Genomic DNA, 19,344 nt, shown 5'->3' with positions numbered 1-19,344 from the left:
ATTGAGTGACGGACCAAGTCCGACCGTAAATCTCCGCTTTCACTTTGTGCAGCGCATTCTCGCATTTTGACAACATGGCAAGTGAGCCTGACGAACCTGAAGACCCACCCGCAAACCTTAAGTCCTCCGTTCAGGAACACTTTGGTTTCAGGGTAAAATACGAAGATGGAAATAAACAAGTTGACAAGACAAAAGCAGTGTGCCGACACTGCAGAACAGCGGTCGGGTATGTACTTGGAAACACGTCTAACATGCTAACGCATCTAAAGCGACACCACCCAAGTTTGAACGTTAGCCAGCACGACTAGAAAAAGCAATCTGGTGCAAACTACGATATTGTCGTCGTTTAAAAAGAAAGAGCGTTTCCCTGACCATCGCGCTAAAGAAATAACCAACGCCATTGGAGTTGAGTAAAATTGTTTAAGCTGCACTTTAGATATAAGCATGTTTTGTTTACTGCACTTTAACAAAGTGGGAAAGCTAAGTAAGTTCCTAGTAAAACTGAATCTGAGCAGGCTTTAAAGCTGACCAGCTGCACTATACTTTTTATTTTAATTGAGTAAAACTGTTAAAGCAGAAATGTATATTTATATTTTTCATTCAAAAAATGTGTTAAAAAAACAGCAGGATTTTATTTTTCACTCTTATATTTCTATTTTCATTCAAACAATGTGAAAAAGCAGGATTTTATATATATTTGTTTCATTCAAAAACTGTGTAAAAAGAGTTAACTGCTCTTACCACCACGTATGTTTAAATAAGGTTACCAATAAGTAAAAGATATTTAATAGTTGTCTATTTTTTTCATTACTGTACTGAAAAAAACCGAACCGTGACTTGTGTACCGAGGTACGTACCGAACCGTGATTTTTGTGTACTGTTACACCCCTAGTTGAAAGGCAAATAAATCTAAACCGAAGTGGGCACAGCAGAAATATGTTTATGTCCAGAAATAATTACAGAGACAACAGCTGAATATTGGAGAGGAAATACTCAGGGGGAAAGGATGACAGGCCGAGGTCAAGAGGCAGCAGAGAGCTGATGATGATGTTTCCTGGAAAGATTGCATCATACCAAAGAGTGCCGCCCGATTCTAGACTTTTCACCTCAAAGCTGCTTCTCTGGGCCACACAGGGCCTCTCCCCACACAGACAATGGAGCCACTATCCCACAGCTAACACAGGATAAAGGCATGTCTTTGTCCAGGAGCACTGTTGAGTCAACACACATCTACCTCAGCCACGGCACAGGCCTGTGATGACCCACACAAGACCAAGGACACAGGATCATCACAGGCCATCACATCAAACATTTTCTGTCCTATTATCTTTGTACAGACCCAAAACAAAACATTTACTGTGCTGCATTTCTGTTTTTTTATTGTTTAACTGTAAGTGAACCAGAGGTTACAGCTATTTATACACAAGGAGGAATATACGTTGTAAGATCTCATGTTAACTAGGTCTATAATTGCCATATAGACTTTTTAATGTTGACCTATAACCTTGTCAAAGAATGTGTTTCTGATTTGGTTGTACAGGAGTCTGTCTCCACTTCTGTATGTCTCCTCTATGGCCTGTTGAAGCTGCCTGCCTGTATCTCTGTGAATTTCTCAACCCAATAGCATCAAAACCGTGCAAGATGAAGCAACATAACTTTACAGGTGTTTTGAGGTCTCAACGAAGGCCAACTTCAAACATGAGTGTTGTCCGAGCATTGGCGCCAAAGATGAGTGTGGTCCCAGCAGGGGTGCCAGAAGTAGGGTTGGGGAAGTGGGGAAGGGGCTATAGCTATATTTTGCTTTGCCACCAGAGGCAAATGTTTTATTTGACCCTAAGCTCGCATTAAATGTAAGTGAACAGGAGGAGTATTCACAAGCGTCAATTTTTCTCATGTTTTTAAGTTATGATTCAGCAGAAGGTTCAAGTCGTCTAAAAGGTAACTACTCGCTGTTCTCCAGCTGGTGTTTTTCTTTACATTTAGGGCTGTCAGAATTGACATGTTAATAGCAATGCGATTAGGGCCCTAACATAAGGCGTTTTTTTTTAACCACATTCTGCTATTTTGTCCCTTTGACGCACCCTTACAAGCAGCTGCAGTGATGAAAACCAGTTCATTTTCGAATGGATCATTTCACTTTAAAAACTCCCAGATGGCTCAGTTGACAGGTCAAGAGTAATATGCACCTTGTGTCAAATGGATTTAATATAGCACTGAAGTACGTTGACTTTGAGCAACCCCTCCAAGCTGAGCACACATGTGCAGTTAATCAGACTGATGTCAGCGGGCAACCACATCACCAAAGCAGGCAAAACACTATTCTGGAGTAAACCAACCACTGCAGAACTGTGTATGAAACCAAATCAAAGAAGCTTACAACAATGCTTGCTAAATGGGTGGCAACTGACTGCAGACCAGTCAACATCATGGAAGACTGGGGTCTGAGGGATGTCCTCAGTTTGGCATGTTGTGACCAGACATATTCCTTGCTGTCAGGGGGAACAATAGTTTCATACATACTGAACCTTGATCAATCACAGAAAGCAACTAAACTGGAACTCCTGAAAAGAGCAAATGCTGTTGAATTAACCACGGATCATTGGACATCAGTGAGTAATCAAAATGATCTCAGAGTAACTGCACACCATATTGTGTATAGTAGTATAGCACTGATTTGAAATGAATACATTATAAACTGAAGATCACAAAGTAATTTCTTTGCATTCATTTGATTCCCAATCAAGACACTCTGGTAAGAATTGCTTCACCTTGTTAATATGGACTTCAAAATTAAAATAATGGAATTTTAATTTTTGCAATTAAAAATGCAATTAATCACAATTACCTTTTGAAAATCAGCAATTAATTGTTATGAAAAAAATTGTATCCTTTGACATTCTCCCTATTGGTATATACATCCTCCTGACTTATATCCATATTTGTATATTTGTGCTGCTTTCTATCTTTTTGCAATCTCTCAAATACGTTTGACATTGGTGCTATATGACCAGACAAAAACAGAGGGAAAGGGCTGTGGTATTCACTTTTGCTCAAGAGGTAGAAAACCTACAATTACCAGAATGCACTGCCGCACACCAATAAACCCTCGTGCTGGTGGTTTGCGTAATGCAAATTAGTCAGTTTTGACAATATGGCGGATGGCTGGTGACAAACAATCGCCTATTAAAGTTAAACGATAAGCTAAAAAGCTAAAACATGTTTCAAAAACGTATCAGGCAAGAAATATGCAACACAGTTAACAGTCTAGGTTTGTTTGATCAACACTGCTTAGTTTTACTGTTTGATCACAGTTTTTTCAGCCTCCATTTTTACATTACAAGAAACAGTATGGCACCTACTCCCTGCTCTCAAACTCTCAAATTACAGCCAAACAGTGCACTACAATATGTTTCTGAAGACATACTACGTGACAAATAGGCAATACAGTAACTTCGACTTGGTTTATTTTTGATCAGCACTGCCTAGTTTTACTGTTTAATTGGAGTTTGAGAGAGAGAGAGACGGGTGGCTCTCTCTCTCAATCCTCTACCATACGTATTTGGTGTTTCTCAAAGTCAAAGAATGGTCCTTAAATGTCTGAATTTCAAGGAGGCTACCTCATCGAATCCCACCAAAGGACTGTTTCAATGTCAAGCATCCTTTAAATTCTATCGAGGAGGAGTCCGTCATTTAGAGAATTTTCAAGGATTCATGTGTGTATCCCCAGCAGGCATGCAGTACCCACAATTCTTTGTGCACAATTTGCCGGTGGAGCTTGGCGGGATTCAGATAAATAAGGCATTTATAGAGATTATTGTCTCCAGGAGTTTGTATCATACACACATGAAAATAATAATGATAGAAGCCTCATCATTTACACTTTCCAATGTGTTCAATGCCAAATAATATGGATTAAAATAATAAATAAAGAATAATAAAACAGAAAAGTTTTGAAATGAAACAGTCACAGCTGAGATGGAGCGCTAAGAATCCACCCATGCCCCACTATTCACCTGATAACGACATGATAATTGCTCTGATTCTTTCGGATTCAATTGATGTATTTTTCGGGGGATTCGCAGTGAGAATGGCCACAGGACACATTAGAATGTCCTGCAGGTCAAAGCGTCATTCACCTGTTTTAAGGTAAACATATTTCAGCAAATTTCACAGTAGTATGATGAAAAGGTGGCAGGTTAGCTGCCCACTGCAGTGCAGCTCATCAGATCAGATACGTTATTCATACTGTAGCGGTGTTTGTGGTGATACACATATCAATCTAGAACACTTTGGAATCACAATGTGATTCTGTGGTGATAAAGGGACGTTTTCCAGCTATTGTCTTTCCTTCACTCTGAAAAGGGATTGTTGTGTGAATGCGTCTTTGAAGCCCCTTTTACACTCAGTACGTTTACATGCACAGCTTAATCGAGCTATGCTCAAAATTCGATTTTGGCGTCTAATCGGACTTCTGTCCTTGTCCCAGTTTACATGCAACTGAGAAAATCGAATTACTGACGGGAACGTGTTCTCCTCCTCAACACTAGGTGGCGATATGCGTCGTTTCAGCGGGTTAATACGGCCCCCTTTCCGGTTGACCTATTACGTCACTTAATAATAAACAACTGGAGTCTGGCGGCAGACCGGCATTTTCGAACAACAGCAAGATGGATAATTGTACAGCTTTGTTCATCTCGTACATAATGTACGCGTTACTGATTGTGCAGATAAGGTGCACGCTATCCCTCGTGGTCATGGTGATTTTGAGAGGCAGACAAGAACGCCGTATGCTGTTGGAGGGCTCCAACAATAGCATGTCTTGTCTGTTCCGGGATCATATGCCAGCGCGGGGGGTGTGGAGCATGTGCACATGCATTGTCTAGTTTAACTCTGATTAAGGCGTATACATGCCGGAGAAAAAATCGAATTCCAATCGCATTATCTGGGTGTCTTAATCAGAGTTGGAGAAGTCCGATATTACGCGTTTACATGCACTTCAGTTGTCCAGTTATAGTCGGATTAAGGCAATAATTTGTTTTTTTCAAGTGTCATGTAAACGTACTAACTGTCAGATTTTCGGCGAATGTTGGGCTGTTTTGCCGGCAAGCTGCGAGGATTTAGACACACAGAGCCAGATTGGCGAGTTGATCCGAGGTGCCCAGTATTCCGTCTCGTAGGGTAGACATATTGGCGGAACCGTTTTGGTTTAAAAAGAACGAGGCACCCTTCCACCACAGGAGGGGCTGTTGATGACTTGTGGGAGGAGCTGTTGAAGATGCCGCATGTGCGAGCCACTGACTTTGAGAAGCACCAATTGTGTCCATGGTGGCGGGCATACGAAAATGCACATCTGTAGGTGGAGCAACAGCCCTAGAGATGAGCAGGGATATCTGGACCCCTTTAAGGAAATGGCTGTGCATGAGTCCAGACTGCAGTTTGTTCTGCTCTGTCCAAGTAACTGTTGGCTATGAGATGCCAACATTTCTTCCCTTGTACTTATAAAAGCTGCTATTTTGATGTTGTTCCCTGTAGTTGGGTGGAACTGCATTTCAAAAACTACTAGAATGCATTAGTTTGCTTACTGGAAGACAAAGGCTTGCGTTTTCAGATTCTACAATTATTTAGTGCAACTGGGGGTCAAATGAACTAAGGAAGAAAACGCTACGGTGATTAAAAAAAAAAAACCTGACAATGATTCCTGTGGTACAAATCCATCAGTAATAACAGCTGAGAGACAGACCTAGAAGACAGTGACGTTCACTCACTCAAATTGAAGAGAACGGTGGAAGTGACAGGAAAGAGAGAAGGGGATTAACTCACCCAGGGGGTCGGCCTTGCCATCCTTGTCGGGGACTGTGAACACACCAACCACCTTGTGACCCTGCTTCCTCAGGTTGCTGTACACCTCCTGGCCAAACACGCTCTGGCCAATTATAGCTAGTTTCAGCTTATTCTGGTAATAATTCTGTAACGAGAGCAAACACATTACTTTTGGTTTCCTCTGGTGTAAATCTGCAGTACTGGAAATGCTGGAGATTCTTTTCTGCAATTTGTCTCATTTAAGCTACAGTGCTCTGATATTTGTGTGTGTACATAGAGCTCTTCCTCAGGAGGAGAGGATTTTCAACATTCTTTCCTCACCTCGTTGGGTCAGATGTTATGCAACTGCCGACAGAAAACACAATGCAGAGCCAGTCCTAACAGCAGGCAACTGCAGGAGCCACTAGGGGACCAGAGGGGCCCACATGACACAACTCTTAAAGGACCACTCCAGAAATATTGGGAAATAGTCAATTGAACAAAAAAGAAACAAAAGACACATTCTGTATCTGATACTATAAGAGGATATTCTGATTTTAAGATCAATGTATGGTTTAAGTCCAAAAAAACACTCCCACATTTCTTAGAATGCATCAAATGGGTTGGATGAGGTATTTATTCATGGTCAGTGAATAACACACAATAGTATTCAGTCAGCAAGCCCCCACTTTGGAGAAGCAGGCTGGAATCAACACAGAAGCCAAGCAATTTACTGCAGTGGACGTGTTAGCAGCAAAACATATTTTAACCACCTAAAAAAAGTCCCATCTAAAACAAATAAATATTAGTTTAAGTGTGTACGCTATGTTGAGAGTATTTTCGCTTCTTTAACTTTCTGTCAGACAGCAATTTCTGACAGGGAAGTGAAAGCTGTTATATTGCTCTCTTCAAAGCCAGACTCCATTGGGAAAAACAGTGCTTTAACATTGCTGAACGCAGGAGCTGCTGATGTGCCGCTGCCTTGATCAGTTAGTTGGAGTTATTGTGTGTTTAAGTGGGTTAGTTTGTTATTCACCAAAGTCACAGCAGCTCCTGTGTTCAGTGAGCCAAAACTACTGTTTTAGTCAATGAAGTCTGGTGGCTTTGAGGAGAGCATAGATAGGGAATTGAAGTGGGGAATTAATGGTCAATCACTATCTGACAGAAAGGTTGATTAATGAATAAACTCTTAATATAGCATACACTTAAGCGGTTCCAGATTTGTTTTGGTGAGCCTTTTTTAGGTGGTGAAATACATTTTGCTGCTGGCCCCCATCCACAGCAGTACATTGCTGTGCTTCCATGGTGGTACTCCTACCTGCTGGGGGGGTGCTCCCTACTGCCACCTACTCTATGTATTACACTGACTATAGATAAGTACCTCATACAACCCCACTTCAAAAAATCTGAACTGTCCCTTAAGTCATGTCACACCTCCACTGCTTCATTACAGACTACTTTTCAGATCAATAGAATTAACACCTGCTTAAGTTACTGCAAATGACAACGCCACTGGCTACAAAGATTATCAGTCTTACTGACTATTCATTTATTTAAAACTTTAAGTAACACTGGGGTTACAACAATTATTTTTTATAACTGATCATTAAGCATTTTTGAATACATCAACTAATTGTTTGGTCACCAAAATGTCAAAAATACATAGTCAGATTTCTTGTTGTATTCAACCAGCAGTCTGAACCCCAAAGTTATGGGTTCTTATGTAGTACATGTTTTTATGCAATTAACAAAGATTGAAATCAGAGACAAGCGGCCAATCCACACATTTGAGAAATTCCAAACACTGAAAGGTTCATATGCTTTATAAGTAAACATCTGATAAACTAATAGAATAGTTGGTAATCAATTTTCTTATCTTAATATCAACGAACTGATTGATTTGTCAGAGTATGTAAAAAAAAAATCATGTGTAAAAAGCAGGACTGGAAAGATTTAAGGGTGGGATGCAGGGGGCCACATGCTTGCCTTTCGCAGGGCCCCCAAATAACCCAGCCCCTGGCCTAACTATCATTAAATGTTCCTGTTTGTTAAAGCCAGCTCCGAGAGAAGCTATTGGCTGACAGAGAGCACAACCCCTAATCCAGAGGGAGAAGTTCAGCTGTCCCCCTCCTCTCTGACTGTAACAGCACATGTGAGACGGAAGGAGGTCTCAGGTTTCCCCTGCTTTAGTGAAGGGTCCTGTCAAACGCACGAGGCGCCGTCTCAGATTTTAAGATTGCGTTTAGCAACGTGCTGATGCATTTAAAGTCATGTATTCCAAGCAACTTCCTACAGTAACACAGCTCCAGAAGCACTGAGAAAATTACAGTGTAAAACGCCCCTAATAAAAATGCATGGATGGCTGGACTGTCCACATCCTGCTTTCCTGAGGGGTTCTTGCAACCCTGCAGGCTCGAAACTACAGTAAGCCGCTGACGGGCTACAGTGTGGAGCTCATATGCTGATGCAACTCCTCCAGATCTTGTACAGGAGCGTAAAGAGACTGAGAGAGAGATGGGGAGATAGGGGGTAGGCAGTAACGTGGCAAACTGGCACGGATACACCATCGTTTGCTCTGTTTGTTGCAAATATGGAAGCAGAGTGACTTATGGAGACCTGGATATTAACTGTGATAGACTGATGGGTGACCAGAGTCGAGCCAGGCTCAGTCCTCCTCATGCCACAACGAGCTTCGATGCGTGCAGTATGTTTCATCAATGCAACAAAGTATTAAAGGCACTATTCAGTCTCTGGTGCAGCAAAAGCAATGTTACTTACGGACGAAGTGGAGAATTTCCTTAAGACTTGACTCGCCGTCCACAACATAATGGCGGTGTTTATGTATAAAAATGTATGAAAAATAAAAATGGATCCAAATGCTGCAGAATTTGTCCGACCTGCTGCTGAGGTATGAGCGCTGCTGGTCGTACACACACACCTGCCTCTGTGTGTGACTGTATGAGTCAGAGGAGTGGCCGTGGTATGGGCTCGTCACAGCCAGTTTATACTCGACAGCAGCAGACACAGTACGTGCTGCTTGACACCGTACGTGCGCGGTCACGCGGAGCATACTACCCCTTCGACCCCGCGGTCACCCGTGGGAATTCATAAAATTCTCAAGGCCACACTGACTGTCGATAGTCTAATTGCAGTTTATACATGATATAATATGTTACTGTGGGAATGGAAATAGATTGACTTATTTATGTGTTTATATTGCGAAATGTTTTATCCACAAGCTAAAACTAAGATGAACTTTAAGACATAGCCTAATAGAAAAAAATATAGGCCTATATTCAAAATAGTTTACAACATCTCTGTAGGCAGAAATGTATTAAGCTAATATTCATGTTTCTAGCATATACCTATTAGGCATTTAAGGGTAGTTGGTAGCCATTAGCCATTGTTTGCTAACAGTAGCTAACCTAAGTTGCTAAAATGCTAACAAATGACTATAGAGTGGTGCAGTACTGAGTCCTTAAAGTCCTGGATTTGGGTTAGCATGATAGCACTCCTGAGGCCTGTATAACTTACCCAGACTATCTTTTCGTTAGCTGGCCTGACTAGTGGCTGTCTAAATAACTACAAATCTGGTTATCCACTACTTAAGTCAGTTTTGGGTTTTCCTATCCAGCCACAAGCCTATTTATGGGAAAGAGGAGGGGGTGTTATGAGTGACATCATCAGAACCATGAATGAAGGAGGTTGCTTCATATCATATAAAAGGGTACCTGAGGCACCTGGGACAGCGAGACAGTAAAATATCAAGGGCATGGGATGTAAATGATACACTGTTATCTTCTGATAGAAAATTATATTGAAAGTACTATCCAAAAATTCACTGTCGGCCAAAACTCAAATTACGTGTAGGTATCGCTAGGCTATATGTGACATTAGTAAAGAGTATTTTTTTGCTATTTAGTTGGAAGATAATAAAACTACTCTGAATATGTTACATATGACACTTAAAAGTAATGTAAGATTGTTTCTGCTGCTGAAGTAAAGGGTGGAAAAGTAGGTCTATCTGACTCAAGTGTTGCATTTATAATAACAGGAGCCAATTAACAGCCTGTGGATTATTTTACTAATAAAATATTATCTTTTTTTCTTTGTTCTCATCACAGATGTATCTTATGTTATTTTGAGCTGCACTGATGGAATCAAAGTGTATTGTAGCAACACTTTAACTGCTGACTAAGATAAACTATGCATAAGTTAAAATCCTGCTAAAATCATGTGTTCAGTGTTGTAAATGATGTCTCCATTTGTTAGAGGCTCTGTTTTAAAACCAGTGGAAATAGAGCCTTGGAACAAATGATTCTACTGACCTATAACATATACGCAACTCTTTTTTACCTGAGACTGGACTTTCATTAACCTGCTCTGGAGCAGGTTAGCTAATCAGTTTAAATGGTGATTTATCCTGGTGAAAAGAGAACCAGCTTCATAGTACTGAAAACCCAGAGTTAACCCCTAAGTTACCTCACTAACTCCAAATCCTGCTTCGTAGTACAGGCCTCAGGTTCCCTCCTCTCAAAGTCCATGGGTGTTTTGAATGATCATTTGGTACCGATGCCTGAAATTAGGTCTGTGGTCAACCCAAGCTTAAGAGACTTTGTTTGGTTTCACGACATAAAATATGTCAGTAAAATATCCCTCTTGTGCATTTTGAAACTTTCTGGTGTCCTTAAAAAGGCAGTTGTTAACAAGTGGCTAAATGTGCCTACAAGACTTCCAAACTGAGTTTACAGCGTTGGTCTGGTAATGTTTGTTCATGTAACCGTAGTTTGTTTATAGCATGACATTAGCTTTTTACCTCTGCTGCTTGCATTTAGGCTTCAAAAATCATTAAAAAAAATGGTGTTCATTTGTGAATATTATCAAATGTGTAAGTATCATAAATGTTTGTTTGCCACTGCAATAATCCAAAAGGCTTTTTGATGAAGGAACCAGGGCAATGCTAACTTCTGCATCAGCCTACAGAAGCTAAACAAAGTTGAAAAATGCTAACAAATGACAGTCTACTTGCCTAGAGATTTTTGTATGTTTCCTTTAGTGTATGATCACGTGAAAATAAGAATTGTTGTGTTTTCATTACCTTAGAACGAGTTGTTTATATCGACATAGGGAGCGGGTCCTTATTTATGGAGATTGCCACGTTGCACCCTCATGTTTCTACAGTAGCACAGAACAGATAAACCAAACACTGGCTTCAGATAGGGCCATTCATGTTTTTGCACCAGCCACCGCAGTTAGAAGCTCCTCAATGACGAGCAGCGTAGGAAAAACCCATTTGTTTATGTGAACCTGCTTTATTCATATATAAATAATCTGGTCTATTTGTTTTGGAGAGGAGGAGACTTCTGTGAATAATAGGGCTTTAGGTAAAAACCTCCTGAATGTTTGAATCTTTAGTAATAACAGAAAAAGGGTGAACACACATTAGCAGATGCCAGACTAACAGCTGACTCCAACATGCCAAACAGCATCGGAAGAACACCAATTTTGCAGATAATTCAGCTAACAGCTAAAATCTCCTGAACATCTGGATCACACAATAAAAACTTCCTGATCAATGTACACTGAGGGAATTCTAACTGGGAGAAGTTTCAGCTGGTTGCAATCTGCAAACCTCTCCGCACGACACCGCTAAATGTCCTTAGTTTTTACACACTTAACCATTGTTCCAGTGCGTATTTCTGTAGTCTGGTAAATGGTGTAAAATTAACCTGCAACCTTTATGAAGCTTAAGTATTTGACAGCCAGTACAAAATAAAAGAAAACAAAAGCCATGTGGGTAAGATAATATACATGAGCCATTAATCGTAGGCAGTGCACAAAGTTTAAAGATTAAAGGTTGACTATGCTAAACACCTGGCTGAATAGATAGCCTAACTAACATGGAGCACAAACACCCAGACTCCCTGCTCATTGTTCTTGGGGACTGCTCATTGTTCTTGACAAGCCTTGATTCACACCCCTCACCAGCTCCAACTCAGACATTACACAACCAACTGCCCCTCACCCCACCTGCTCCCAGGAACCGAGTGGGGGATGTGTCCGCTCTTTCAGAGACAGAAGATAAGGAAGGCATCAGGCCCAGATGGTAAGTCTGTGCTGATCAGCTGGCTTCCATCTTCACATAGATCTTCAACAGATCACCGAAGCTGTGTGAAGTCCCCTACTGTTTCAAACACTCAACTATTATCCTGTTTTATTATCTGTTATCCAAGAACTGGATTACATGACAACAGGCCTTTTGCCCTGATGTGTTTGGTCATGAAATTCTTTGACAGACAGGTGTTAGCTATCCTAAAGGACATCAAAGGACCCCCTCCTGTAAGTGGATGATGAAATCAAGAAGAGACTGCAGTGCATCTTGCATTTCAACTCCCCAAGGACATATGCAAGGATCCTGTTTGTGGGCTTCATCTCGGCATTCAACACCATCATCTCTCACCAAGCTTACTGTGCTAGCCCCCACCTATCAGTGGATCACAAACTTCCTGGTGGATTGGAGGGATGTGTGCTCTCTCCACTACTCTTCTCCCTCTACAGTCTCTCTGTCAGTCTGACATCATGCATTACGGACTACATAAACTTCTGTGTGGAAAGCACCATACCCACCAGGACTGTACGCTGCTTCTCCAACACCAAACCCTGGATTACTCCAGACATAAAAGCTCTCCTGAAGGAGAAGCGGAGAGTTTTTAACTCTGGAACTAAGGAGGAGCTGAAGGCCGTGCAGAAGGAGCTACGGAGAAACATCAGGCGGGGAAAGGAAGAATGTAAAAAGAAGATGGAGGAACTGCTGCAGCAGAGAGACGTCAGTGGAGTCTGGAGAGGTCTGAAAACCATCTCAGGACACAAACAACCACACTCCCAGGCCAGAGGCAACCAGAAGTGGGTGAATGATCTGAATCTGTTCTTCAATAGATTTGATCAGTCTGCCCCTCCCCTGGCCCAGACATCACGGCTGCAACCCCCCTCATCCTCACCTTCACCTTCCCCCCCACCTACACTCCTGGCACACTGCTTCGACACCTCCCCCACCCCCGCTCCCCCGGACATCTCACCAACCCCCACTCCTCCCCCCACCTCATCACCTCCACCCCCCAGCACACAGCCCCCCTGCTCCAGCTTGTCCTTCACTACCTGTCAGGTGAGAGATCAGCTGAGGAGGATAAAGACGAGGAAGGCTGCGGGTCCAGACGGCATCAGCTCCAGGCTCCTGAAGTCCTGCGCAGACCAACTGTGCGGGATAGTTGAAACCATCTTCAACCTGAGCCTGAGGCTGGGGAGAGTACCACAGCTGTGGAAGACATCCTGCGTGGTACCTGTGCCCAAGACTCCGCACCCCAAGGACTTCAGCAGCTTCAGACCGGTGGCATTAACATCGCACCTCATGAAGACTCTGGAGCGCCTGGTCCTGTCTCGTCTCCGCCCCGCAGTAGGCCCTTCAATGGACCCGCTGCAGTTTGCCTACCAGCCTGGCATTGGGGTGGACGACGCCGTCATCTTCCTCCTGCATAGAGCTCTTTCTCACCTGGAGAAGCCTGGAAGCTCTGTGAGAATCATGTTCTTTGATTTCTCCAGCGCTTTCAACACCATACAGCCTGCGCTTCTGAGGGACAAACTGGAGCACATAGGGGTGGCTAATCACCTCACATCCTGGATCCTGGACTACCTCACGGACCGGCCGCAGTATGTCAGGACCCAGGATTGTGTATCGGACTTGGTTGTCTGCAGTACGGGGGCCCCGCAGGGGACGGTGCTGGCACCGTTCCTCTTCACCCTCTACACTGCAGACTTTTCATACGACACCCCCACCTGTCATCTGCAGAAGTTCTCTGACGACTCTGCCATAGTCGGCCTCATCACAGATGAGAACGACAGGGAGTACAGAGAACTCAACCAGGACTTTGTGGACTGGTGCCTGAGGAACCACCTTCAGATCAACGCAGGGAAAACCAAAGAGCTAGTGGTGGATTTCCGCAGGCGCAGACTCCTCCTCCCAACACCGGTGAACATCCAGGGAAAGGACATTGAGATGGTGACATCTTATAAGTACCTGGGTGTTCATCTTAACAATAAACTGGACTGGACTAATCACATAACAGCACTATACAGGAACCATGGACACTTTACTGACACTATGGACACTTTATAAACACCACAGCTGTTTGCTGTTTTCTGCACATACAATCACTTGCACTAGATGTGCTCTCTTTAATTCACTGCTCATTGTTATTATTATTATTATTATTATTATTATTATTATTTATCGCCATTTCTTGTATTTCTGTACTTTATTTTGCATGGCTAGTTTTTAAGTTGTTTAAGTTTAAATTTTGAAATTTTGAAATTTTTAATCTGACTCTTTCTCCTTGACTGCTGTAACACTGGAATTTCTCAATTGTGGGATCAATAAAGGTGTATCTTATCTTATCTTATCTTATCAGGACTGCAGAAAGAACTACTGGTGCCAGCCTGCCCTCAATCCAGGAATTATACATCTCCAGAGTCAAGAAACAGGCAGGAAACATCACTACAGACCATCACACCCTGGACACACCCTGAGAGGAATGAGCACCAACTAAACTAGCATCCTGCTAACTATTGAACAGGCGTTTGAAATTAAACTGGGTGACCTCCATGCCACATTAGCTTCCAACGAATGCCATTTAACCAAAAGGCTCTTTTTCTATGTGCTCATCTGACAGAACAGAGGACTCTGGTGAGAGAAGGAGCAAAGGCGTGTGCCATATGATTATTAAGGACTGGTGTGACAGTGGGAATGTGAGCTGTTGTCCTGTTCCTGCTGTGGATCGTCGTTATATGCTGTGCAGGTTGCCCCTGCCCTCCCCTGTTTGGGAGAATTGGCCAAGTGGCTGTCTTGTTGAGGCCAGGATGTGTGGATAGTTAAATCATTCTACAAGCAGAAACCATGGATTATGAGAATCAAATCAAATATGAAACTGTCATGTACACCTACCTCATGTATATAGAGCAACCTGTCAAATTAATCTTCCAACACCCTTTGCACTTTGCGTTATCACACTGTCAGGCTATTTGCAAAGCTCATTGTGTCTTGTATGGATAGTTTAACATACATATTTATGTCTGTACATAGAAAAATGTTTAAGTTTACCTTTGTTGCCCTTGTGATTAGCTGTATGTTTATTTCTGTGTTTTTACATCCAGAACAATGGAAAATTCCATGAATGTGTTCACATACTCGGCTAAAAACGCTTATTCTGAAAATAGTCAGAACATTTAAAATACACTGTGTCCTTCTGCACCACATACAGTTTTTCTCATGGAAAATATGGACTTGATAAGCAGGGCCACTTTTATTTATGAGAATATAAAGATTGTCGACTGATCAACCAACTAGCCAATGGTTGGCAACAGTCGCAAAACATAGTAGCCAAGTTGCTAACACAAGACAACCCAGCAAGGCAATAATTAGAATTAATATTCGGGGGACCTCATCATCCCCAATATTCCAACATGCTCAAAATGTTATTTTTATTGAGGCTAATAAGAAACAGTTCTTAATTTATATGAGCCAACTCTCACTCTATATTCCAACAAATGGTTTAACATTAACCTGTAACCTTTCTGTAGCTGTTTGATTGCCAGTGCCAAGGATCAAGGACCATGCGAGTAAAAAGGTAATGTCTAAATCAGCCATTTATAATACAAAGTGTACAATAATTAACCACAAAGTATACTGGCACTGTCCTGCACCAATCTTCACTTTGTAATTCTAAAGAGCTATGGTTGACTTGGTCTTAGATATCATGTTGGCAAATGGTTTGAAAGGTACACGGTGGCCTCCTGCAGCATCAACACTTTTTTCCAGGGTAAAGATAAACTTCTGAGTAGTTTTATTCCATTTTCACTACGCTTGCCTTCACAGGATCCACCTGCTGTACACCTGCTCAGACTCCCACACAGCACAAGCCCTGATCAAACACATATCTTGCACCATCCACACTCAACTGCCCTGCACAGGTTCCTGTGGAGCAAAGGTTCAATCAGTCAGCTCGCAACCTGTAGGGACACACACACACACACACACACACACACACACGCATTCATGCCATCTAGAAATGGAAATTTTTCCATCAGCTTAGACTGTACCCTGTGAACCTGGCAACTTTCTGGCAAGTACTGTTGCATTTATTCTACCAATTTGATTTTCCTTTAAGGTACTGTAATAAAACTATTCATAAATCAAATTATAACATTCCCGTGCTGTTGCAAAACTACTTAGCTGACTGCTAAAAATTAAAGTTCCTCACTTTTATATCAGATGAAAGGTATGTAGTCCAACCTATCATACACTTAATCAAAGTCAGTCCTAAACCAGAATTACTGCCTCACAGTTGTATACTTCCACAAACCAGTCAAGTTACACTTACAATTTACATCCATTTAAGATCTATACAATCAGCAGATTTTAATGGTGGGCACCCAAGATTAGAGTCACCTTTTCAGTATCTGACCGAACGTCTCCCCTTCTGTTCCTGAGATATGGCATTGAATAATAGCCAGAAAAGTGTTTTTTGCAGAATATTATGCTGTCACAGTGAAGTTGACCTTTGACCCTTTCGATATAAGTAATCACTTCATTATTTTATCATACTCAACATTTCTGTGAAATTTTGTCACTTAGCATCCTAATTCTTGAGTTATGGCCAAAAACATGTTTTCTGAGGTCGCAGTGACCATGACGTTTGACCTTCAACCATTACATTCTAATCAGTTCCTTCTTGAGTCCAAGTGGACGTTTGCGCCAAATTTGAGGAAACTCCCTTGAGGCCATCTTAAGATATTTTATTCACGAGAATGAGACAGATGCAAGGTCACAGTTACCTTGACCTTTGAACACCAAATTCTTATCAGGTCATCTTTGACTCAAAGTGGATGTTTGTATCAAATTTAAGAAATCCCCTCGAGATGTTCTTGAGATAGTGTGTTCACAAGAATGAGACTGATGCAAGGTCACAATGACTTTGTCCTTTAACCATCAAAATCCAATCAGTTCACCACTGAGTCCAAGTGGACATTTATGCCAAATATGAAGAAGTCCCCTCAGGCATTCTTGAAATACCTCAACCTGAAAACATAATGCCTCCGGCTATGGCTATTGCTGGTGCAGAGGCATAAAAATACATGATAATGAATACTTAAAGGAAAAATAGCTCACTTTAAAGGCAAGAAACATGAAACACTAACAGAAATCAAATGAAGCATAGTGCCCAAGATCAAGAACCTGCATTTTGTCATTTTTTCCACCTAAATGTGTATTTCAGAAATCACAAAGGATCCAAAGACAAACCAGGGGAGCAGCTGTGATTTATTTGTGAATATCTTCAACAACATCAAAAAGAGGACTAACAGTAAGAGCACTGGTGGTGGATGTTGCTCGCGGGGGGGGGGGGGGGGGTTCCCACCTCAAGAGATCAATCTTCCGTTTTTCACGTCAACGTTCAACAAACTACTTTAGCACGAGAGTCACGTCCCTCCCAATACCGCTGCTTGGTTTAAAAAGTGCTGGTTTGTCTCGGCCCATCCCCTCGCTGCTACTGCAATCATTCAATAACACAGTAACACTTAACAAAACTCATCAGGTCAGAAAAGTGTGTGGTGTACTGTCAAACAAAATCATTAACAAATGGTGCTCCTGGATGAGGAGCAGTCCTGGAAGGCAAAAAGGGAACATGCCCAAAATCTCTTTTATCATTCTGGAAAATAATTTACTTTGTGCCACCACAGGAAACACAGTGGGTGAAATCACTGGTAGATGACTTTCCACACGCACAGTGCCAGTGCTGGAGCATTCAAAGCAAGAAGAGAGAAACAATGGCTAAGATTAAAAAACAAAACCATAATTCTGTGATTGAATGAAGAGAATAAGCGCTGACATGTTGGAATTTGTAAGATATTTTCATTTTTGCCCAAGTTGTTGACATGTCTTCTTGATGCCGCTAAGGAAACCTTATACCTAGTTACTTTACTCAAGCCCATTCAGTTTGTACTGTAAAAAGTTTCACTAGTTTTCTGGCCCAGCACTGGCACCTCGTTGTTTCAGTCTTGAGTGGTGAATATTAAAGGAGGGTTTGGAGGGTCAGGCACGTTTCCCCGGAACATAGGACCCATGCTAGTGTTACACACTCTACAACAAGTTACAGGTGACAAACAACAAGACATTCTCCCTTTTCACATCACAGCCTCTGCTGTAGTATTGAGAGCAGAAGGGTGATGAGGTCACAGAAAGCGGATTCCTGCTCCAAACTGGACACCGTCACATATCCTACGAGAGGAGAGAAGAGAGAGTATACTGTCATCTTGGGACATGTCCTTATATCACACAGAGCTGTATGTAGCATTTTGAAAACAAGATCAAAATCGATGCTGCAGAACCAGAGATATCCTCTTATTGTATTTCATACATTCTCCTTCCTTGTCAAAACCTGGCACATATATCACCCACAATGCAACTTGACTACGAACAGAGCTGGGTGTGTAATGCTAGTAGCAGCTAATATAGTCTCTAGCCTCAATCAGAGAGGAGAAGGGAGTTACAGAAGACTCGTAAGATGTTCAGTTATTGTCAGATAACTTCTACACGGGCTGAACTTGAGCTGACAACAAGTTTTTTACACTGCTGCGTTATTTTGCAGCAAAAAGCCTAAACTTTGGATTGTATGGGGACAAAATCTGGGCGACAACTGGTTCAACCTAATCTGCTTCATCTAAAATAGCATTGCTCAGTGGGGGTCTTAACCCTCTAGGTGGTGTTCAGACAAAGTCGGGGAAGCTGGAAGCAATATTTTTGAAAGGGAGATGTTGAGGTGTTCTTGGGGGGTTTCCTGTGTTTGCTTTTTAATGCCAGTTTAATTCTACATTACCATTTTCACAATTGTATCATTAGACTTGCTTTTAGCACCATCATCTGAAGCCTTCATTCGATGAGGCTTTCCCTGCTGAAGACAAGACTTTTTTTCTGAATTGTTTGCTTTTCAATGTTTGCACTGGAACGGTGTGCTCCGGTGCTTCGGGCACACTCCCTCATAAGTTCATTTAATGTGTCAAGGCAGAAAGTTATCCTATTTTTAAACACAGCTGTACTTTATAGACAGACAGAGAGGGGCACTCAACTGAGGGACAGGCAAGCTTGGATGAAAAAATGCACTCTCATCCGAGAGGTTTTTTTTTTTTTTTTGCATAGCAAGAAGCCTTATCTATAGGTCAGTGGTCTGTACAGTTGTCTCCCCTTACTCTTTGTTATATGTAGTTTCAGTTATTCACCTCCAATGAAGAATATTGCACAGCCACTTCTCTAAACTTTGTCTCGTCCAGATAAATAACCCCAGGTTTCTTTTCAGCACTGTAGCCAGGCTGACTGAGAGTCAAAGCTCTATTGAGCCTTGTATTCCTTTAGCCCTTAGCAGTAATGATTTTATGAGCTTTTTTAATGACAAAATTCTAACTATTAGAGGCAAAATTCATGACCTCCTGTCCTCAGATAGT

General features: G+C 41.9%; 2 protein-coding genes across 2 annotated transcripts in view; both read right to left on the bottom strand.

Moving 5' to 3' along the window:
• aldh1l2 (aldehyde dehydrogenase 1 family, member L2) overlaps positions 1-8,774 on the bottom strand; it is a 59,103-nt gene extending 50,329 nt beyond the window's left edge. The window contains exons 1-2 of the mRNA XM_050036055.1: positions 8,578-8,774; positions 5,821-5,965 (exon numbers count right to left, since the gene is read on the bottom strand). Coding sequence (XP_049892012.1) covers positions 5,821-5,965; positions 8,578-8,625 — 193 coding nt within the window. The 5' untranslated portion in view covers positions 8,626-8,774. The remainder of the gene's footprint in view (positions 1-5,820; positions 5,966-8,577) is intronic.
• Positions 8,775-17,149: 8,375 nt separating this feature from the next.
• Positions 17,150-19,344, bottom strand: part of LOC126384788 (sorting and assembly machinery component 50 homolog A-like) — a 22,767-nt gene continuing 20,572 nt past the window's right edge. Inside the window, exon 15 of the mRNA XM_050036081.1 lies at positions 17,150-18,124. Coding sequence (XP_049892038.1) covers positions 18,079-18,124 — 46 coding nt within the window. The 3' untranslated portion in view covers positions 17,150-18,078. The remainder of the gene's footprint in view (positions 18,125-19,344) is intronic.

The sequence above is a fragment of the Epinephelus moara genome, chromosome 23, assembly GCF_006386435.1.
Source record: "Epinephelus moara isolate mb chromosome 23, YSFRI_EMoa_1.0, whole genome shotgun sequence".
Taxonomy (NCBI): domain Eukaryota; kingdom Metazoa; phylum Chordata; class Actinopteri; order Perciformes; family Serranidae; genus Epinephelus; species Epinephelus moara.
This window is presented reverse-complemented; position numbering and strand designations above follow the sequence as displayed.